This window comes from Zingiber officinale, chromosome 7B (genome assembly GCF_018446385.1).
Source record: "Zingiber officinale cultivar Zhangliang chromosome 7B, Zo_v1.1, whole genome shotgun sequence".
Classification (NCBI taxonomy): Eukaryota; Viridiplantae; Streptophyta; class Magnoliopsida; order Zingiberales; family Zingiberaceae; genus Zingiber; species Zingiber officinale.
The window spans coordinates 114,271,084-114,294,933 of NC_055999.1; the positions used below are offsets into that span (position 1 = coordinate 114,271,084).

Consider the following 23,850-nt stretch of genomic DNA (forward strand, 5'->3'; position numbering starts at 1 on the left):
TGAGCCAGCCCTTGAGCCATCATTGATCCAACCTTCGGGCTACTGCCATTGCACTATCTTTGTGACTTGCGTCCTGCCCTGTGTGTTGTGTTTCGGCCACCGAGCCACTGTATTTTATGTCGTTATTATGATTGTAGATTACTAGTTTTATCCAGCTTGCGTGTCGCGTCCCGCCCTGCGAGCGGCTATGGTATCTCGGCTTAGAAGTCGTTATATTTCGACTGGCATGCTGCTTCCTGGATCTATGTTGCACTGGAGTCCATGTCATCGCCCCCCAGAGCCGGCTCCTCAATTGCCTCACATTCGTCTACTCTTCAGGGCCGGGACGACTCGATCCGCATCGCGACCAGCTCACCGACCCATCCGAGGGCGTCTCTCCGGGGCCAGGGTACGTCATTGTACTCGTCTTGTATTTATCTAGTTGTCTTGTTATTGTTCGATTGCTTATACATTTGTGGGACCTACCTCGAGCAACGAGGTACCAAGAACTGGGGCAACTCGGTCGTTGGATACAGGTACTGCTGACCAGAGAACTTCGGGTGGCTTGGTCAACGTAGAAGACAACTCGCCACTGAGTCATGGGGATGCGGTCAACCTTTCAGACATGAAACACCGACAGGTCCATCTTCTTAGCTTCCCGACAGGATCAGTATTAAAAATAAACATATTTTTAGAATAAAAATAAAATGAAATAGAATATGATATTATTTTAATAATAAATAAAAAAAGATATTCTTTAATTAAAAAGAACATCTTTTTTATTATTACCTTTCTTTTATTCCTTCTTCCACCTCCATTCCTTATGCCCCACTAATAACAAGAAGAAAATACTCTATTTCTACAACAATAATGGCAATGATGACATCTTTTAGTTTGCATTTGTTTGAGCTTCCGTAGATACAAGCTCTATTTTTGGCTGACTTGATGTAATGGTCAAAAGAGTTGATCTACTTTCTGATCTGGTTTTAAAATATCAGTAATATTTGTTTTTCATATTGGTTGGTTTTTTTTTTTTTTTTTTGCGCGCTCACAGAAACTTGCAAAACAACGATTCAGATTGTTCCAACTTTCATTTCATCATGTGCACCAACTTTCATTTCATCATGTGTAACTTTAACTTCGCAATCAAATTCAAATTTAGACAAAATACTTTCGAGGTCTGAAAAAAACCTAAGTTGAAGGATATATTAAAAAATAAATTAAGCAGCTTTCAAATTCCTATTTGTAGTTGTTGTTTTTTGTTTTTAATCTGAGTTCAAGTTAAACAAAAATATTACAAGTGGTGTATCAAATTTAAAATATATGTTATGTTATCTTAATACATTGTGAAACATTTGTTATGTTATGTTATCTTAATACTTTGTGAAACATTTATTATGTTTGAAATTGGATTGTCTTGTTAATATTGTATATTTCTGATATCTTTTAATTATCATCATATAGATAAAGATTTATTTGACATATGTTATTCCATGTGGCATAATGCATGCGTGACGCTACTAAAGCACAAAATGCATGTATACCATTTTATATAAAGATAGAAAGTATTTCTATAAAAAAATTATATATATTAAAGCCCTATAACAATACTCAAGAATATTAACTCTAATACATCGTTAAATACTCAACTAGAATTCCAATAATTAACATGAGAATTCAGATAAAACCCTCAATATCCTTAGGTTTAGTATATGCAGAAAATCATAAGTCAAATAGTATCCTGTACAGAAAATCTGAGGTGCAATGTTCTTGCACACTCTATTATGAGATTATGTTGTTAATCATTTCCATGGATTTATTTTTTTTAAAAAAACTCATCAATAGATTAATATGCTATACCATTATTCCATTAACGCTGGTTTCCTGTTTACAATTGATATTTTAATTAAAATTTATAGAATTGGCGGGACACATATACTCCCAACTTCAAGAAATAGAGGTAATTCTTTTTAAAATTCTATGAAGCATCTATAGACATTTTAAATCAGAATAAGATGGTAATTGATCCATTTTGTATTTAAAGTTTATTTGTTAGTGATCAATACATCCGGTGCCCTGCTTTTCTCCTATGAGCAGCAACGGTGCTTTTAACCAAGAACAAAAACACAAGCCAACAATAGAAAGCAATTACTATTCGCTTAAGGTGGAGCTCTCACTCAACATTAAGAAAATCGAGCATGGTGAGACGTAAGAGGCGATCAGAGTGATGTGAAGAGGGTTGAGACCTAGAGGTCTCAGTTGTCAGGCGAGAGCAACGACAACGGGAGGAATTCAGTAGCGGCCAACAAGAAAGCAGACTGAGGGATGCGGAGCACAAAGAGAGAAAAAAAAAAAGTCATGACTCGTGACAATAGAAATGCAAAATAGATTCTCCAATTCAATATTTACGTTTGGTTGAGTGTAATGTAATCTAACTTGTAATGTAATCTAACTTGTAATGTAATCAAATTTGTAATATAATGTAATGTAATCTTGATTACATTACTACGTTTGGTAATGTAATATATATAATCTTTGATTACAAAGGTAATTATATTCTTTTATTTGGTGCCCATTAATTTTTATAAGAAATATAATTCATATTATTATAAAATAATAAAAATATCCTATGACCTCTATCGGCGGTCGCTACACCTCTGCCGGGGTTTGCGGCAACCATCGGCAACCAGCTGCCGTCGCCACCGTCGGTCGCCGCAACAGGCCACCGTCTTCGCCAATCGACGACCGGCAATTGACAACGGCGATGGCGGCCGATTGCCGGCGACGACCGGCGGCCGGCGACTGACGGGCGGCGACCGGCGGCCGGCAATTGACAACGGCGGTGGCGGCCGATTGCCGGCGACGACCGGTGGCCTGCGACTGGCGGCCGGCGACTGACGGGCGACGACCGGCGGCAGACAACCGGCGGTGACCGGCGGCAGACAACCGGCGGTGACCGGCTGCGGCCGGCGATGAAGGTCGGCGACCGGTGGCGGGCGGCGGTCGACAACAGACTAAGGGTATATTCGGCATTTATATTTTGGTGAAACAATGACCTCGTAATGTAATCGGATTACATAGCATTTGCTTTGTAATCCAGATTACAAATCTTCACTACCTTTTGTAATCCAGATTATATTACATTACAAGTTTTAAATCAAACCAAACAAAATAATCGACTTTGTAATGTAATCTGGATTACATTACAAGGTATATTACAGACTACCAAACGCAGCCTTAGGGTTTTTAGGAGGGAAAATTTGCATGCAGTCCCCATTGGTAAATAAATCTTTGCATGCAGTCCCCATCCATGAAAATCTTTATTTTCACTCCCCAGTCAAACATATTTACCTAATTGCCCATGATATTTTTAGGTACAAAATGTCCAAAAATCAGTATAAATCCTCTTAAATTCAGTATATTAAATTAGAATCTAGTATATTTTCTATCAAATTGAGTACACTTCTTTTTTCACCTCAAAATATACTTAATTTTAATTTAATGTGCTGAATTTAATAGAAATTATACTCATTTTTAGACTATTGTATCGAAAAATATGAGAATTAATTTCGATAGAAAATATACTAGATCCTAGTATAGAATACTAGATTATAGTGTAAAGTGTTGAATTTAACCAGAATTATACTTATTTTTAGATTTTTTATACCTAAAAAATAATAGGGATAATTTTGATAAAAAATATACTCGATTTTTAATACAAGGAACTGACTTCAAGAAGAATTATACTGGTTTTTGGACTTTTTTATTCAATTTTGGATTTTTTGTACCTAAAAAATCTAAGGAATAATTTATGTATCAATATTTGTATGAGGGAGTTGAAATAATACTTTGCACGTAGGGAGTAGAAACAAAATTTTTTAAACATAGAGATTGTATGTAAAGTTAACATTTTGATTGAAGATTTTTCCTCTAATTGATAGATAGGATGAGATTTTTAAACTCTATTTAAATTATATCGATTTATTCAGTTTTAATCGAATAAGGATTTCAAAAACAGAACGAATTGATGTGCATGGATATTCTATTTTTATTGTCTGGAAAAAACAAAAAAGGAAAAATCAGTGGATGGAATCGATTCCCCTCAATTTTTTACCCGCGTTGAGGTTGAAACCCATGAGGCTGGGCGCAATCCCTAGCAGCCGATCCAGAGAATCGGCCAAGAACTTCCTCGCGAACAAGAAGCACGCCCCTCTTCTCCGCCCGTCGTAGCGACAGGACCGATTCCCGTTCCTCATCTTCTCCAGCAACTCCGCCGTCACGCTTCCTCTCCGAAATCTGGCCGGGTGCGACCCGCCCCTCGACCAGTCCACCCACGTCAAGCTCCGGTTCTGGTTCCGGTGCCGGAACCTCGCGTTCACCAGCGTCGGCAAGTAGTGCTCGTCGGCGAAGCACCGGGCTCCGCAGTGCCGCTGGAAGAGCGGGAAGAAGGCGGTGTCCGACACGACCTCGAGCGCGAGGTCGCGGTCGATGTCGAACCACTGCGAGCCCTTGCGCCACTGGCGCGGGGTCAGGTGAGGGCGGAGGCGGGCCGGGAAGCGGCCGCGTCCGGTGGAGCCGGGCAGATCGTAGCACTCCACGTGGACGCGGGCGGAATCGACGAGGTAGGAGTAGACGGTGCGGAAGTCGAAGAGCGGGATGCAGGACTCCGACAAAAGCACGAATCGCCGGTTGTCCCAGTCGAGGAGGGCGTTGGCCAGCAGCCGCCGCTCCGCTTCCATCATGTCCATCCCACCCCACGTCACTCTCTGCACCAAATTAAATCAAGAACAAGAAGAAGAGCGAGTTTACTAGCTGATCTGACCTGACCTTGCTGGGAATTCTTCTTCCGTAGAAAGCCGATCCCTTGGGCGGCGCTGAACCATTGAATTCCGGATTGGCATGGACGTAAACAGAGTACAATCCCTCGTTCCCCTCGAAGAACTTCTCCCACAGCGGAGCCAGCGGCAGCTCCCCCCTCGTCAGGAACAAAAACGCCACCTTCGGCTTGCTCTCCGCCGACGGCGGCCTTTGGATCCTCGGCACCATGGACGCCCTCCACAGCAGCTCCTCCTCTGTCATGCCGTGCATCGTCGCCTCGCTCGGCGATTTCGATGCAGCCGTGCTGCGATCGACTGGCCGCGCTGGCGCCGCCGCGGATGACATCGCGATCGCAGAAGGTCGCGAGGTCAATTCCAGCAGGGGGGGAGGAGAAGTCCAGGCGTCACTGCTGACGAAGTAGAAGCTGGAGATGATGCCGAAACCGAAGCCTAAGGCGAAGAGAAGAAGCCCCGAGAGAAGTTTGAGGTGTTGGCGGCTCGTGTAGATCGAGAATGGCGATTGGGGTTTCATTTTTCTCCGAAGAAGACGATTAACTCCAACAGGAGCCGTCCCATTTATGATAACTAGCTAGCGAAGGGCGATCACGGGGGCCATGGATGATGGATTCATTTGTGATGGCGACCAGAAGAAGAAATTGGAGAAATTATATTTATATATTTCGAAGAAGGATGATATTAATACAGGACTGAAATAAAGATGTTAATTAGATTAGTCGTCCACCTTAAAGCGGCTGTTAATTGGCGGGGTCGCAATTAACCAGAGATTGCAACGTCGGTCGGTTTCTGAATGGAGTGGAAGGGCAGTGGCGGAGTGCAACAGGCAATTGCGAGTGTGACTGTTGTCGCTCGCCTTCCCTACCCTTCCCTTCCCCTCCCTTCCCTCAAAGTAAGCACTCGCCCAATCAGGAGGCACTGCTCGACTCATTGTGTTTATCTCTCGCCCGTCAAATTCTTATTTGATGTTTTAATCTGTATATATATATTTCAGTCTAAGTTGTTGTCTATTCTCTTCAGACCATATGACATACTGTAAAGATTAACAATAATCTCTACAGGTAGGATTGTAAATGAGTCGAGCGAAACTTTAAGGTGTTTAAATTTGTTTGATAAGATAATCGAATCGAATCGAGTCGAGCTTAAAATAAACCAAACTTTCGAAATGATTGTTTAAGCTTGACTTGATTTATTTTTTATGAGCTCGAGTTTGTTTGAAGCTTGGATTGAGTTTGGTTCGTTTAGATGTTATCGAACTCTCAATTCAAACTTGGCTTGAGCTTGGTTCGAGCTTGGTTTGTTTAGATGTTATCGAGCTCTCAATTCAAGCTTGTTTGATTGTTTGAAATTTTTAGTTGTTTGAGTGGTTATTGAGCTTGATAATTTAAATTTATTTATTTATTTTATTATTTATTTAGCATATTAAATAGAGTTTTATTAATGAATATGGTTGGTGAATATTGTTCATGAATGTTGTTCACGAATATTGTTCGTGAACAATGTTCACGGATGTTAACGAGCTGAACACATGTGTTCAACCTTGTTTGTTTAGTTTAACGAGTTGTTCAAGTTTGTTTATTAAATTAATCTTGTATATATTTAACGAACATAAACAAGCTTTTTGTTGGAACCCCAAGGTTGTTTTGGTGTGATCAACAAGTTGAGTTAGGTCCTGCGTTGTTTCTAACCTTGTGTCTAAGTGTGCAGGAGCTTAGGAGCACAGGTACTCGAGCGGAAGACGCAGCTAGCGAGAAGGACGGCACGCTGTGCGTCCGAGGGACGAGGTGCTGCGGAAGAGTACACCGGCGGACGAGAAGGAAGTGCGCGGTGGTTCCGAGGCACGAAAGCCGGAGCGAAGATTGCTCGGGGAGCAAGAGAGCTAGCACGAAGGTCGGCACGGGTGCGACCGAGGGACAAAGTCTGCAGTATACCGGTGGATGAGAAGGAACAGCGGAGCGATTGAGGGACGAGAAGCTGGGAGGAAGACCGCTCAAGGCCAAGATGGGTTGGGTGAGCCCTATTCGGAAGGCCGAGATCACCCAAGCTAGCGGAGCCGAGCGGAAGACCCAAGCCGAACTGAGACAAGTTGAACCGGAGTCGAAAAGTCAACTTAGGTTGACCTTAGGGCTCCGGGCGCTCGGAACTATTCCGGGCGCCCGGAACCGACCGGGGCCCCCGGAACACTTCCGGGCGCCCGGAATCGACTTTTCAACATGATCGAGTTTTGACTCGATCCGACCGTTGGGGGATAAAATTTATCCCCCCTAGGGCGCCCGGAACCCTTCCAGGCGCCCCGACCAAGGCTATAAATATAGCCTTGGTACAGAAGCTTTTCATCAATTCAGAACTCACGCTTTTCTTTCAAACACTTGTGCGCTTTCTGTAGTTAGCTTCTATTGTGCGCTTCAACTTTGTAAGAGGTTTCTCCGCCTGAAGGAGAAATTCTAGTGCGATCATCTTTCTTGGATTAACAACCTCCCCGGTTGTAACCAAGTCAAAACCTGGTGCCTCGTTTTCTGTTCTGATCTTAGTTTATTGCTTTGATTATTTTATGCAAGTGTTAGTTTAAGAGTTCGAGAAGGGTGTTTGCGTTTTGATTCTTGCAGGGCTATTCAACCCCCTTCTAGCCGGCCCAACGGTCCTACACTTTTATCACGCCGAACACTAAGCTTGTTCACAAACGCTTGGTTCATTTACAGCTCTATTTACAGGTTGCATCTTCCTAGTCATCTGAAGACGTCCGATGTCTTCAATGTGAAGCACCTAACTCCATATTCAACGGTTGCTAATGAAGTTAATTTGAATTCGAGGGCGAGTTCTTTTTAAGCCGGGAAGACTGATGCAGGCTCAACATGTGTTGAAACCCAATATGAGCTTTCAAATTTCAAACGGACATAACTTTTTTACTCGGGACTCAGAATCAAGCTCTATCTATCATCACGCATGTAGAATTTGAAAATCTATATTTGTTACAGGTGAAATCTTAATCTTCAAATTTTTAGCCTAAAATTTCGTCATTTAAATCTTTTTCAGGATCTTTTTGCTTTGTTTAACCATTTTTATTTTTTAGATATTTAGGATAACTTTTATATTTCTGATATTTTTTAGAGCGACTTTATCTTGATCCATGTCAAGTGTGTAATAAAAAAATATTGACAAAATGTTTAAGTTAGATATAATTGATATTCTAACTTTTTTTCAAGTGTGCAATACAAATGAGTGAACTTCTAGTAAAAGAAGTTAGATATAATTGGTATTCTAACCTATGTCTAATTGCTCAGTATTCTACTTCAGTTTTCTCTTGTAAGAGTTCTCTTGTAAAGATCTCTTATGTCTTATTTCACGTTCTTGTAAGGAATAATTGTAAGAGCTTTCTTCACCTCTAGTTGTTATTGTAAGGGATAATTGTAAGAGCTTTCTTCACCTCTAGTTGTTGACTGAAAAGGAGAAAGATTAGAGGTGCCTTTAAGAGTAATCCACTTACGGATCATAGCCATGGATAAAATTTGAGTATCATTTGGTTTGCCTTCTTACTTATAATTCCATTACTTGTGTTTTTCAGTTGCATAACTTGTTTGTGTTGCGAATAAAATGCAAATGAGTCTATTTACCCCCTCAAGCCTCTCCACCGATCCTACAAATGGTCTAAGTTGACCAAGACTAGCTAAGAGATGGTGATTATTTGGTAATTGATGTTATAGTAAGAAGTTGCCGACAATCTACGCTCATCGGATCAAATAACAATCAGTCAACTCAAAGTGATCCAACAAATCATTATTAACGAGTAGTTAAGTGACAAACTCTCTGTTCGCTGCTGCAATATCATCAATTGATTGTTTGGATCCATCAATCAATTACTCTCGAGCAATTGAGTTCCAAATTCTTTGTTTCTGCTATTGTTTCATCAATAGATTATTGGGATTTAGCAATCAATTGTTCACGAGCAATTCAATTAAACAGTTAAATTTCAAACTCTCTTTGCTGCTATAATGTCATCAATTGATTGCTAAATCTTAGTAATCGATCGATGTACCCTTTCATTCCATTGATCATGTAGCAAACCCCTTTTATTTCCTCAAATCCTGAATTTAGAAGTTAAGATTTAGTAGTCGATTGTTATTACCTAGCAATCGACTGTTACCTTTGTTTTAGCCTTTTCAAGGTTGAATTCTCATTTACCCTAGTATCCGGTTAACCTTAATCTATCAAGACTTTCTTTGTTCAACATCCGGTCGATTTTAACCTTCTAAGACTTTTACCATTGCTAAGTGTCTGATCCTCCATGATCCACTTAGACTTCATTTCTCATGTTAACTCCCTGTTGAACTTCTCTATCGTTAAATATTTGGTCAACCTTGACTTATTTGACATCTAGCTCAATCAACTACTATATGCACACAATATTATTCCAACATCAAAACTCTACATCCTAAACCATATTACTCAAATATTAAAACTTAATATGAGTCAGCTTGAGCTTGATTAACATGATCAACATTGACCTAATAATTTTCTCTTTTTAATGTTTAATAATATGTTTAAATTAAGGCTAACTCATTAGCCCACCATCCTATTTCATTCTTCTTCTCATGCCAAATGATGAATGAATAAGGGCTCAAGGCAACTCAAGAAAATAAGAGAGAAAGGCCTAAAGTTAAATGTCTTGCTTTCTAAGTTTTCTCTTGTAAGAGTGCTCTTGTAAAGATCGCTTGTGCCTTATTTCACAATCAATTTCATTTGTTCTAATTTATTTAGTGCATCTTTTTTACGTGTGACAAAGAGGAAGAAAGAGAAGAGATTTAAGGCTTTTGCGTAGGAGAGCCTAATTTTAAGTCTCATTTTAATTTGTAATTTCACAAATTTAAATATATTATTAAATATCAAAAGGATATAACTTTTAATATAGTTGTGCCCTAAATGATTAGGTTAGACATTCATTTTAATGTGTTGAATAAAGATATTTAGATTCATCACAAACATATATAATTCAACAAAGAAAGCAAATATATTTAGTCATAGAAGCCTAATTCAATCACAAGTTTCAGTGCTTGTCAGAGGTGTTTTCGTTTGACAATGCATCAATGAACTGTGGTCCAATTCAAAATTGTAGCTATAAAAGCTGTCATCATATCATCTCTAATGAATAAGGATGCTGATCGTTGTTCTATTTTTTTTTTCACTTTATGTTTTATTTCCATTGCATACTTTCTATAGAACACTAACCAACCCTCTACCACAACAAGAATCCTATAGTTGGCGTCCCCACGGGATGCCCTCCAACCCTTGACAAATTTAGCAGTCGATTATAAATTGATTCTATGATTTATCTCTTTTCATATAATATGAGGGTTGACTCTGAGAGATATCTAAGATGAGCATAATTATTTTTTACTAGAACAAATCTTATAATTGGCACCCTCCTGGAACTAAGTGGATGTTATTAGCAAAGATCCCTGATCTCTCTGGTTCGAGCTCCTCCCGTTCTCCACTCCAAGCACTTGGAGCTCCTTGAATTCTCCCCTTTGACTACTCAAAGCTCCCCATTTGGATAATAAATACCTAAACCATGTTTTGCTTTGATGGAAAATGTCAAATAGATAACAATTTCTCCCTATATAGTCGATATGATTTATTTCCCACTTTTATGATTGTTCATGCGTAGATTTATAGGAAAGTTTAATTTCTAATTCTCTAGGAATCGCCACTCATTCTCTACTCTAAAATAAACTCTACTAATCTTTTTTTTCTTCTCACATTAGGCTTTAAGATTGATGTACATTGTTTTTGACAAGAAATTTTTTCTCGCGTATCAAAATACCAATCCAATTTTTAAATTTAAGGAGACAGGTATCTCAAAAAGTTATATACTAGGACAATTTTATTTTTTTTAGAACACTAGATTTCTTAATCTTAGAAAACTCTACCACAAAAATTTAGGAACACTTTGCATCCCATGGTGGTTAGTTAATATATTAATTTATTGTTGTGAGATCAAATATGATGTTAAAAGGTGAGATGAATGGCAAATAAAAAAAGACAAAGGTCAAATAATAAAAATATAATTTTACAAAAATTGAAGAGAAGAACTCCATTATTTACTTGATTCGTAATCCTTGATCCTCACTTTATAACTTATGGACCACAATGTGAGTCAACTGTTAAAAATCATTAACATTTTGCAAACATTTTTTAAAAAAAAAAAAAAATTGAAAAAAAATGCAATAAAAGAATTCATAAAACTAGAGCTCGAAGGTAAGAACCTCAAGATCAAAAATAAAAACAAGACGATAAAATATAATAATAATAATAATAATAATAATAATAATAATTGCAACAAGAGAAATAACATTTTATCACGGATGGATTATTGTTTGAGCTCCTATTGGCTCATAGCGATCCAAATACTTATGAATAAGCTTCAATAATTGCTTTGTATTAATGTTAGTCAACTATTTTAGTCAACTTGATCTGCGCAGAACTCAAAACCTTTTCAATTGATTGTTATTTATGCTACTAGACTCTAACATTCGAATCTTCTATAGAATCCCATAGCTTTAACTCTTAAGCAATCTTGATACAGTCGACTAATTCATCTGTATCAGTCCACTCCAATCTAAGGCTCAATCTAGATAAGTTTCTGTCCAGTGGTACAATATTTTGAACGTAAGATTAATTTGGTTGATTAATTTAGTTTCAGTCAACTATTTGATCAATCTTATTGATCTTATTGCAAATAGAATTATTCTATTTGTAGTCGACTGCTCAATCGATTAACTAGGAATAGAAACTTTCGTTCACAAGGACTGCATCTCTAGTAGACTAATCATATCAACTTTAACTATCATCCAATCAACTCAATTTGAAATAGAACCTTTCTTTTTTGAGCAATCTGCACTCGCCATATTAGTTGATTGTATGAGGCCATCAGAACATCGACTTGAACCTGAACACTTATTTTTTTATCAAATCTTTTCCCAAGTGAAAACTGTATCCAATGCCCAAAATACAAATTGTTCATAATCTCTCACAACTCAAATGTCAAGGGCATTAGATCTTACCTCTAGGACTTTTCATTTTGTTAGCTGTTGTGACCTATTAGGATTTCTCATTCACCAAGAGGCCGCGCTTCTCTGAATCTTACTTGTTTGCCAACACATGTTGACCTCCTTAGCTACTGATTATAACAAATGGAGCAAACAGATCCCAAATCCAACAAGATTGATTACACATTGAATCTGAAAACAAAAAAAAAATACAGGACAAGTGCACAAGGCTCTTACTTTCCAGCAACTAGAGAGAATGACTTTACTACATAAAAAAGGTAAACTGACTTGGATCACTCATGATGCTACTCCCACCACAAATGTAATTTTATTTAGTTAGATTGAATCAAGAAAACTGTCTTTAACTGTCGAAGGAAAAAAAAAAAACAAGTTACAGAAGAATACGATACCAAGAAAATTCTCCAATAATTTTCTTTCCAAGTACATCTTGTTAAGGCATAACTAAGACTGTATTTTTGAACCAAAGTATGCAATTAGAGGAGTTGGCGGAATGAGAAAACAAAATCAAACCCTGAAATTCCCTACCAAGTGTGAAGAACCTCGTCTTTACAAAACTTGAAGTATGATATCTTCAAATTCCACTATCAGCACCAGCTGAATCGTCATTGCCTGTCGATTTGATTTGATCTTCTAGAATTTTTCCATCTTTAGGTACCAAACAAGGGATTCCATTTATTATCTGAATCAAGCAATATAAAAGGTCATGAAGACAGTTCCATCAAAAATTAGAGCCATCAGGTATATTAAGTGAATACAAATTGTTCAGTTCTTCTATCCTAAAGTTGACAAATTTGTTAATTCTTTGGTAGTATGACGCTTAGGATGGATGGTTCAACCAAGCCTGCAGGATCATTAGAAGATTGTAAAACTCTGAAACACCTGTTAACATAACATCAATTCCTGATCCACAATGTCCTTGAGCCATGTCGACAAAGTTAGCAGGATTTAAAGAATGTGGAAAACTATCGATCTAACAACAACATTCCTTGCAAATTTTAGGCCTTCATTGATTGCTAAAAGCTAAGTCATCAAAGGTGAACTTATTTTACAAGTACTTCCAGCTAAAACTACTGTTTCATGACTCTGCATGAAGGATGAAAACAACAAATGCATCATCTGCAACTTCAAAAGTGGAATAGATTTGCAATAACGCACCAGTGTAATATACTAATATATCAATCCAATTAATAATTTCCACACAAAAAAGCGATAACGCAATACAAAAACATAATATATAATAACATATATTAATCATCAATGCTGAAATAACATGCAACTACTTGAACATTTGTAAAACAAGTACTTAAATGAATAATTATAAGTTATCATCCAATAGATTTAGCTTTATATATATACTACTAAGAAATGATGAAATACAATGAACAAGCATGAACTTGAACACTTGCCAAATAAGTATGTAAATGAATAATTATAAGGCAGCATCCAATAATTTAGCTAATATATATTAATCATCAATGATCAATGATAAATAAAAGTAACATGCATGTACTTGAACACTTACAAAGCAAGTATTTAGATGAATAATTATAAGTAACCATCCAATAAATTTAGCTTATAAAAGTGTTTCATAATCATGAGAATTAATCCTGCAAGAGAAAACTTCAAAACAGCACTTGTTACTTGAGAAGAAACTCCCCAAGTAATAATCAAGGTTTTTATGTGATTTAGTCCAACGCAAACTAGCTTGAATGTACCCCTAATTTAAAAATTAAACTTATGTTTAAATAAGTTTGAAAGTGAAATAAAATAAAAAAGTTATTGTAATAAATTCCCCTCACAATATGTCCAATAAAGTAGATATAAATGTCTCTATATTATATGTTATGAGAAAAATCAAATTCATTAAAACAATAAGAAAATTTACCATATCACTAGATGCTCTATAATAATCATTCATTACAACTCTCATATGCAAGGTGGAGCTCACATTTTGGTAGATACAAGTAAATAAAGAAACAAAGTTAATTGATGACCATTAATATGCCAAGTAACTTGTAGATTTTTAACTTGCTATCTTGTATTACTGATTCATAATGTTTTTTTTTGTTTAGTTTCTTTTTTTTTTCCTAGATAACATGAACAGCTGATATCTTGATCCAGATGATTACTTACTAAACAGATCAAGACAATAAGCGTTTCTTCCTCTAAAATGTTATTAGAAGATTATTCTCAAATGCTATTAAAGAGATCTTCTAAGGTTGCATCTTTAAAGGATTCATCTATAATACCTTTAGAAAGCTCTTCTAAAGTGTCATTTGAAGACCTCCTTAAAGCCGAGTTATTAAGAGGTTTATTTGAGCACAACTTTTTTATTTTAGCCAAAAGTTCATGGATTGCAGATAAACTAACTTGAAGTTTTATAGTCAAGTTTTGCTTAGTTAAGGATGATTTTTTTTGTGTTTACATACTATTAGGCAGTTGTCTCATAAATTTAAGTGGAATAAATCTCTTGATCAATTATATTTTCATTTCATGTTCATATGTGATTAAATCTCATTCGTCTTGTTGGCCTCAAATGGACTAGATAAGTTGTTAATATTTTTAGCAGAGCCACTAAGTGGTAGAGCTTATATTGTGTTGGTCAAAATAATTTTTAATATCATCTAACTGATGAAGAAATATATTAGGTTCCATTCTACCATAAATAAACACGCATAGATGTACAACCATTATTATCTTTTTTAAAAAATAATTCTTTTATAGAGATAGAATAATGTGATCATATACGAGTTTGTTAACTATTCAGGAAAGTGTAAGAATAATTATTTAGGTGGGTTTTCTAATTTTGTTTGCATGAGTATAGTTTAGTTAATGACTCATAATATTTCTCATAGATTTAGTGATAATTGGAGAAATTTCTCTTATCTTGTCAATCTAAATATTTAGAATAATGATATGATTAGAAAATAAAGTAATGTGATAAGTATAATACAAGAAAATATGATGAATGATAAACAAATTAAAATGCAAGTAAAAGGGTATGCTAATAATGCCATTCTTTTTTCTATTGCCACTAAATTAAATATGAAATATGCTAATAATGTCATTTTTTACGTCAGATGATGGCTAAACAAAACATGAAATAAATAGGATGATATTTCTTTTAGTAATATGTAATGGTATGCAAAAATGAATATGGCATTTTGTTTTTCTAAACAATATATAATGGTATGCAAAAATTGCAGGAAAAACTAATTACACTAAGTAATTTGCAATTACTAACTAAATAAACTAAAGTAAATTCCAAAGAGGGAGGTAGCAATTATATCAAGATGATGCAAACTTTTATCAATGTTCAAGTTGATGGGAATACAATCAAAGTCCCATATTGGAAAGATATGGAAAACACCATGGGTTTAAAAAGGATGAAGATATATCCATTGGTATGAGACCTTTTGGGTATAGCTCAAAAATAAAATCATGAGGGCTTAGAACCAAAGTGGACAATATCATACCATTATAGAGATATGTGAATTTCTTTTAGTCCCAACAAATTGTATCAGAACTATGCTCTAGACCAGATGTCATGTGGGGTGACCTTGAACAAAGTTGAGGGGAGGCCCGAAGCAAGTCAAGGTGATTGGATGCTTGTGGAGAGGCCCGGAGCAAATCAGGGTAACTGTATGCTTGCGGGGAGACTCGGAGTAGGTCAAAAGTGACCATAAAGTTGAGGGGAGGCTCGGAACAGGTCAAGGTGACCGAATGCTTATGGAGAGACCCAAAGCAGGTCAAGATAACTGGATGCTTGCAGGGAAGCCGGAAGCAGGTCAGGATGACCAGATGCATGCGGGGAGACCCAAAGCAGGTCAAGAATGACCGGATGCTTGCGGGGAAGCTCGGACCATGAGAGTAACAATGATCCTTCGTTTGAGGGGAGGATTGTTGAGAATACAATTAAAGCCCCACATTGAAAAAATATGGAAAAGATCATGGGTTTAAAAGGGATAAAAATATATCCATTGGTATGAGGCCTTTCTTTTAGTCCCAACACAAGTTACAATAAGGGTTAAGCCCAATAGATTAAGATACATAATACTAAAATGTTATAATTTATTACTAGATGTGAAAAAGATTATTGTTTTGTAGAAGATGCGTCGATTGGAGGTGACAAAGTGAGTGGAGTTTGAAGCTAGCAAATGAAGTATGATAATATATATGTATTGCTTTTCCTTCTATTGACAACTTTCTCTCTTTCCCTCTTTTTTTTTAAGAACCTTTCTCTCTTATTTTTTATTAAATCTTTCTCTTTGTTTTACACATTTCTCTCTCTCTCTTTTCTCACTTCTTGCTTTCTCTTCTTCTTCTATTGTAAACAACCTTCTTTCTTTCTTTCTCACATTTTTTTACTTTATTATTTTTCTCTTCTTTTAAAAATCTTTCTCTCTCTTTCTTTTAGAGGTCTCTCTTTTTCTTCTATAACCCTTTTTCCTCTTTTTTTTTTTTTTATTTAGCAACTTTCTTTCTTTATCGCTTTTTTGACAACTTATTTCTTCCTCTCTTTTTTAGAAAACATTCTCCCTCTATTTTAATAACTTTCTGCTTCTCTTTATTTGAACTTCCCCTTTTTTTCATTTTTAACAACTTTCTTTTTTTTCTATACAATAAACAACCCTTGTTCTTTTTCTAATTCTTTTTTTCTCTTTTTTTTTAGTTTCTTTTTTCCAGTTGCCTTTTTTTTTTTTTGAATGGGAACCTACAAATAAAATTATTAGGGGATACAATCTTTATTATGCAGATAGGATTGATTTGCATTGTTAGGCAACCTTTGTTGATGGTGAGTCACCCTAGCATCCTTTAAAGGTTGGTGTAATTCAAATGTTCACTGTCAATTTGTTGGATGGCGAGGAGGCCAACAGAGCATAGAGATAAGAAGAGGGCATGGAAGACTACAGTGCTTCGAATGTCTCATATCATCCTCGTCTGATTCCAACATACCTTCGAGCCAAAACCAACTTCTTGCACCAAATCAGGCTTTGTGGACCCAGGTTGCACTCTACTAAGTCTGCGTAACTTCATGCACACATTCAAATCACATGCAATCCTAACTCAAACCCTTTGCCCAACATGTCAAACCTCCTTGATCAAACAAGACTACTTAGGGTACGTCTGCACTAACATTTTTAGCCAAAGGTCTGTGCCTACTGTTTATTTGCTTCTTTCAGTCAAATGTTAGTTGATCTGATCAAACGGGAGATATTGATAAGGAGGTTGATTGCGTCTATGAAAGAGGAAGATTGTTGTTTTAGGGATTATGAATCTTTCCACATAAAGTGATAGACAGTCCGAACAACCAATCTACCGTTGCGGCAATCAAAATTGTAATAAGGCATGAGGAGGATCAAGGTCCTTTGGTTGCAAGGTACAGGATGGTGCTCCAATGGAATTTCAATAAAAACTGGAGAAAAATGTAGAGCAAAAAAATCAGTAAAGACATCCCTCGTCTGAAAATGTGTAGTTCTTTAAATCGTTTGACTAGACGGCTCCGCTAGAATTTTCTCCTTTTTTAGAACATGATAAATACACGCATTAATCGAGAGAAAGAGGGAAATCAAAAAAAGGCTTGGGTAACAATGATTAAACAAATATATTATATAGATAAAGATATTGTAGGGGAGCGAGTCAAACGTTGTAGGAGGATCCATATAACAAACCTCACTTAATGGGATAAAAGGTTTGATTGTTGTTGTTGTTATATAATAGCTAGCGTGGGAAAAAACAAGCATATATAACTGCAACAAATTAGTGAGTTCTGGTCTAGCCCGTCAACCTAAATCTGGAACAAATCCAAGGGAAGTGAGATTAAGATTATCGGATCAAACATTGAAGGGAAGACAAAAACAAGTAATTATGACAAAAAGCCAAAAACTTTGCAACAATAGCAAAACTCTGGCTGGAAAACAATTACAGGATATGATGTATCTGTTAGAGTGTATACTAAAAGCCTAGCTTTTGGTATAAACATTTATCTAGAAATAAGAATCACATTAGTCAAGTATCTACATTTATGATAAATGTAGTTGTTCAATTAATTTATATTGTAGATAACATGGTGTGTGGTGTCACACACGGAGGATCATGTTATCAGTACCTTATAAATTATAAACAGTAGCTCACGACCATGATGGAAAGGAATAAACCATTGGAAGGTCGTAGTGTAATTAGGTATTAGTTTATCTTAACTATATAATTACACTAGTACACTTAGAGTGTATTGAGTAGGACCATTAGAGGTTGTTTCTTTTATACTGACTTTATAAAGGAACAAAGACCTCAGTTATTATGGAAGTGTGTGCTCTTAATCCTAATATAATAACAAGCACATATATTTGATATTTATTTCTTTAATTTATCAATGGGTGAGATAATGGGTGAGATTTAGTTAGATGAATCAATAAGCCTGATAAGTTAAGAAATGATATCACTTATAGTGTGTGTTGTTGATTATAGAAGGAAACTGTGTCCTAGTAATCTAGGTTGAGAATGTCCCCAAGAGGAGCTCATAAGGATTGTCATGTTAAATCACCTGCGGCAGGTGGACTTAGTCCGACATGACAATGAAGTTGAGTGGTACTACTCTTGGAGCTAGATATTAATTAAGTGAGTTGTCAGTAACTTACTTAATTAGTGGACATTTGTTATCTTAAACACAGGAAGACTGACACACTCATAATAAGAAGGAGCCCAAAATGTAATTTGGGATTGGTGCGGTAGTTCAATAATAGTTCTCTAGTGGAATGAATTAATATTGATAAAATTAAGTTGTGTGTTCGGGGCGAGCACGGGATGCTTAATTTTATCAGGAGACCAAAACCAACTCCTCCTCTCGGTCCCTATCGTAGCCTCTAGTATATAGAGATTTATACCCACCGCATACCCACCTTCTTACCCATCCAATGGGGTCGGCCAAGCTAGCTTGGAACCCAAGCTAGGGCCGGCCAAGACCAAGTGGATGAGCCATGTAGGTGGCCGGCCAAAGCTTGGGTCCCAAGCTTAGGTGGCCGGCCACTAGAATATTAAAAAGGATTTTTATTAAAATTATTTCTTATGTGGATATCATGATTTTAAAAAAAGAGTTTAAAAATTAAAAATTTCCTTTTATAGCTTTCTACAAAAGATTAAGAGAAGAGATTAATCTCTTTCCTTATTTGTAGTCTAAAAGGATGGTTTTAATTTTTGGTAAAAACTTTCCTTATTTGTAAATCATCTACATGTTTAAAAGAGAGTTTAAAATTTGAAATCTTTCCTTATTTGTTGATTAAAGGAGGATTTTAAATTTTAAGAAAACTTTCCTTTTTAACCATGTTCATGATTTAAAAGAAAGTTTAAAAATTAATAATTCTCTTTTATTAGTTTCTACAAAAGATTAAGAAAAGATTTGATATCTTTCCTTATTTGTAGATTAAAAGAGATTTTAATTTTTAGAGATAACTTTCTTTTTATCTACATGTTTAAAAGAAAGATTTTAATTTATTAAATTTCCTTTTTATAAACCAATCATGAAGGGATTAAATTATTGGAGAAATTTTTATAAATTTCCGGAAACAAATTAGGAAGTTTTAATTCTTGTTTTAATTAAAACTTTCCTTAATTTGGGGCTTGAGGTGGCCGGCCATTGTATTTGAAAAAGAAAATTATTTTTAATTAAATAATTTTTTCTTTTCAATGGAAAAAGAATTAAGGAAATTTTTATTAAAATTTCCTTATTTGCCAAGACCAAGGATTATAAAAGAGGGGGTAGATGAGGCTTCAAGGCGAACGACTCTATTCTATTTTTCTTCCTCTTTTCCTTGGTGGTGTGGCCGGCCCTTCCTTCTTCTCTTCTTCTTCTCTTTGTGGCCGAACCTCTTCATGCTCATGGAGTTTTAATTGGTGCCCGGATCTAGCTTGAGGAAGAAGGAGAGAAAGCCTACATCCCTTGGAGCTTGGTTGGTGGAAAAGATCTTCATCTTTTGGAAGCTTTGTGCTTGGCCGAAATTTGAAGAAAAGCGAAGGTGCTTTGGTGGTTTCTCATCTCGGAAGATCGTTGCCCACACAACGTCCGAGGTTAGAAGAGAAATACGGTAGAAGATCAAGAGGTTTTTCTAAAAGGTATAACTAGTATTTTTTTCTTTCCGCATCATACTAGTTATTTTTGGAAATAATACTAAATACAAGAGGCATACGATTCTAGTGTTTCGAATTTGTTTTCGATATAGTGTTCTTTTGTTTTTCTTTTCCTTGTGATTTGATTGTTCTTTTCGGTTGACCTAAAGTTATTTTAGGAAATTAAATATTAGCTTTCCATAAAAGGTTTTGTCTAGTCGGTGGTGGTTGTTCCCATATCCAAGAAGGTCATGTGCCTCGCCACGTCAGTACTGAGAACCAATTATGGAAATTAATATTTAATGGAATTAATAACATAGGTGATTTGGATCAAGCGTGTTAAGTTCCGCAGGAGATCCAAGTCAAAACCTAAAAGAACAAATAGATTAAGTTTTGGATCAAACGTGTTAAGTTCCGCAGGCGATCCAAAATTTAATTTAAAAGAACACATGGTAGCTAGGAAAATGTTCAGACCTTTGTACAAAATTTTTGTACAGTGGAACCTCTAGGTTTTCCGAGTAGCAACCAACAGTATCATCTATAGAAGCTCTCATTACTGATAGTAGGGAGCTGGATTTTACCAGTTGAAGTGGTCAGCTACCCTGACAATCCTAACTGGTAGATTTTGGACTCCAAATGAATCAAAAATTAGAATCATCTCAGCCACTGTGATTTTATGATTCTATAAGGATCTAAAATTGGCGAAGCTAAATACAGATACTTCTTTCAACTCGGTTAGTGTGTCTACTGGAGGTTTTTTTTCTAGGGGCTTGCTGATGATGTGCTTCAATAATAATAAATGGAAGCTCTTCAATTCTTCAAAGAGTTGGTCTACCAGCAATACATCATATGTGTTGCATGGTTCAGGCTTCGCTGCCACTTGATAATAGGGAAAGGGTACTTAATCTTCACCAAATTTCATAGACTCAAATTGTCCCTGTGGATGTAGGCATATGTCAAATAAATACTTGTCATATGGTTATGTCGAGGAGGTCGTCTTGTATTTAATACGAGATGTGAAGATTTTATCATGTCTCTTTGTAGTAGGGCTATTCATGCGGTGAATTAAGATATCAACGTTATTGGTTCATCATGTCTGATTTCATGGGAGTTGATTTTACCGGTAGTTTGGCAGTAGACAGACCTCAATTCCAACAAGGATACCACATCAACATTCAGAAATTATCAATAACTACAAATCAGATGGACAAACACTTTAACCTTCCTCCACAACTCTGCGAGCAAGTGAATGTCGGTGCTATGCGAGTTACCGGGAGAAGGGAAATCAAGACATACCGGGAAAGAGACGCCGATCGAATCGCTGATTAAGGACTGGGAATCGGGACAATATCTGAAACAGAAGAGATATTTCTTTTAATTAGAAATTGTATCGGGAGATCTCACTCGATGCAGATGCCATGAAGGGGACGAACCTGAGGGCTTGCCTAGAGAGAGGGCAAACCAAGATGTCGGAGAGCAGCTTGCCGAATACGTCGCCGTTGCCTCCGCCGCCGCCACTTCCGCTTCCGATTCCGGTCCTAAAGAGAAGCGAAAAGACTCCCCTCGCCATTATACTGACACGAAGCTTAACGTCAATGGTTGAGCGTTCCACACCGAGCCGCTTAGTTTTATCTGATTTCACCGAGCCGCTTAGGTTATTTAAATTAATTTTATTAAAGGTTATTTAAATCGTTAATTTTTTAGATTTTTATTAGAATAATTAATATTTTATTTTAAAAACTTTATTAGTTTATAAAGAATAGATGTATTATCAAATTATTTTTTTTAAAAAATAGTATCTTATATTATATACAAGTTTTGGAGTGAATATAATTTGTAATTTCTTTTTCAGAATTAACAACTTTCTTCCGGATTATGATTATATCGTTATCTTCCGTTGGGTTGCATCGAGAGCTTAAATTCTAATTTGATGTTCAATATTTTCTCATCCATTTCTCTTATCACCATTTTTATTGATATTTTATTCTCTCCCCCATCAGCACCTTCCAATCGTCATTGCTGCATCATCTTTATTTCACCTCGACATTCACTTACAATATAGGAGATCACCGGCTGAAATCCTCTGAACCGTTTTTTTGATTCAAAGGATGATCCCTTGATATGGATTGATGGGGATGAATGATCCCTATTTATTTTATAAATGAGGATCATTCATTTTACTAATCCATGCCAAAAGATCATCCCCTGAATCACAAAAAGCAGTCCAAAAAATTTATCCTCGGATATCACAAGAAGAAAAGAGCCCATAAGTTGATAACTACGTATAGATGATTATTTTAATAGGTTTTAAATTCAATTCTCAATGGATAACCCTGTTAAGTGTTTGATTTGTCTCGTACCAAGGACCGTTATGTAGATATAAAAATACCTCCGACTGACAATACTAAATCGTCTCATATCAACATTATCATCTATTAAGTTTGCTCACTTAACAACTTCGTCATCAACCAAACTAATATCATTTCGATAGATAACATTTCCCTTTTTTGAAAATTGACTTTTATTTTTCTTCAATTTATAATTTCAAATAACTCACATCTAATTATTGTTCTTGTAAATTTATACATATTATCACATTATTCGTGTGCTATATATATATCTAATTTAGTCATCATATCATCAGTAACATTTATTTTAGTTGCACTTAATTTGTTTATCTTCCATCTCATCATATTTGACTGTCCAATATAGATTTACTATTCCAATATAGATTTACTATAATAAGACATTGATTAATTTCGCGTATACCCTTAGGAAAAAATTTCTCTCATTTTTTAGCCATGTGATGGTTGACTATAGATTGACTTTATAATTTATCTCCATTCATATAATCTAAGGTTAAATTATGAGACATATATATATATAGAGAGAGAGAGAGTTATTTTAGCCTACACCGATATGCACACTCTTGAGCGACTTTCACAGGTCCAAGCTTCTGGACGACTCTCACAGGTCCAAGTGCTCCGATTCACTTTTGGGAATCAAGGAGCCTGGGAGGGCATCCGAGCGCCCGGACTTGTGAGGGTCACCCAGAAGTGTGCACCAAACGGATGTACAAACTATCAAATTTATATAGAGAGAGAGGGGATGAGGGTTAATAGCGTTCGTCGAAAAATTGCGAGCAAATTAAATCGAAGTACGCAATGGAAGAATAAAAAACAATGCTAACAAATCAAGTTTTACTTGATTCGGAGACTTCAACGACTCTTACTCCAAAACTCGCACTCGTCGAGTGCTTTCGTTAGGCAATCCTTTAATAGCTCGAACAATTACACAGGTTAAGTACAAGAACTAAAAGTATTATTACCGACAACAAAGAAAATAAGAATGCCTTGAACGTCGGTTGTCGAAGGAGCTTCATAGTGTCGTAGAAGCTTTTTTGGAGCACCACACAAGAGTGAAAGTCGTAGCAGTTGGTGTTTTGAAGCTCCTGGTCGAAGACCTTTATATAGGCCCATTCCGAGTACCTGGACCACGTGGCTCGATCGGTCGACTCGCTCCACATCAGCTTTTAGATGATTTTTTGGATTCGGGCGCCTGGACCGCCCGGGTGTCGACGGCACTCGCTTGGGCGAGCTTGGTCCGAGCGCCGGACCAGCTTCTAGCGCTTGGATTCTCCTTTTCTTCAGTAGCTTCTTCCCTCCAAAAAGGTTAGTCCAGGCAATAAAAAATATATTTACTCTACAAAACAAAGTTAGTACACTATAATAAAATAGTAGTAGTAATTAGATCATGTCTCCTCGAGATCAAGATCTAGTGAAGGCCTCAACCTAAGTTTTTCAAATGGACCTAAGCTGGGCCGACGCCTATAATTCCCTCAACGGGGAACGCGTCCTCACTGGATCTCTCCT

The 23,850-nt window shown here is 36.5% G+C and overlaps 2 protein-coding genes across 2 annotated transcripts; both read right to left on the reverse strand.

The window, feature by feature from the left end:
• Positions 1 to 4,003: 4,003 nt before the first annotated feature.
• LOC122007000 (glycosyltransferase BC10-like) lies at positions 4,004 to 5,903 on the reverse strand. The gene is made up of 2 exons (XM_042562735.1): positions 4,807 to 5,903; positions 4,004 to 4,745 (listed from the first exon to the last, which is right to left on the reverse strand). Exons 1-2 carry the CDS (start codon positions 5,326 to 5,328, stop codon positions 4,059 to 4,061), a joined length of 1,209 nt encoding a protein of 402 aa, XP_042418669.1. The 5' UTR covers positions 5,329 to 5,903; the 3' UTR covers positions 4,004 to 4,058.
• A 6,254-nt stretch (positions 5,904 to 12,157) lies between these two features.
• Positions 12,158 to 21,594, reverse strand: LOC122007001 (UPF0434 protein ERGA_CDS_01260-like). The gene is made up of 3 exons (XM_042562736.1): positions 21,412 to 21,594; positions 21,275 to 21,329; positions 12,158 to 12,554 (listed from the first exon to the last, which is right to left on the reverse strand). Exons 1-3 carry the CDS (start codon positions 21,546 to 21,548, stop codon positions 12,447 to 12,449), a joined length of 300 nt encoding a protein of 99 aa, XP_042418670.1. The 5' UTR covers positions 21,549 to 21,594; the 3' UTR covers positions 12,158 to 12,446.
• Positions 21,595 to 23,850: the final 2,256 nt, after the last annotated feature.

What these genes read in the sequence shown, in the direction of transcription:
- LOC122007000 (XM_042562735.1), bottom strand. Translation starts at nt 5,328, where the DNA reads ATGAAACCCCAATCGCCATTCTCGATCTACACGAGCCGCCAACACCTC. An exon ending in GAAGAAGAATTCCCAGCAAG is followed by an intron (nt 4,746 to 4,806) that starts GTCAGGTCAGAT and finishes AATTTGGTGCAG; the next exon opens with AGAGTGACGTGGGGTGGGAT.
- LOC122007001 (XM_042562736.1), bottom strand. Translation starts at nt 21,548, where the DNA reads ATGGCGAGGGGAGTCTTTTCGCTTCTCTTTAGGACCGGAATCGGAAGC. An exon ending in CTCTCTAGGCAAGCCCTCAG is followed by an intron (nt 21,330 to 21,411) that starts GTTCGTCCCCTT and finishes CTTCTGTTTCAG; the next exon opens with ATATTGTCCCGATTCCCAGT. An exon ending in CGATCGGCGTCTCTTTCCCG is followed by an intron (nt 12,555 to 21,274) that starts GTATGTCTTGAT and finishes TGCTTGATTCAG; the next exon opens with ATAATAAATGGAATCCCTTG.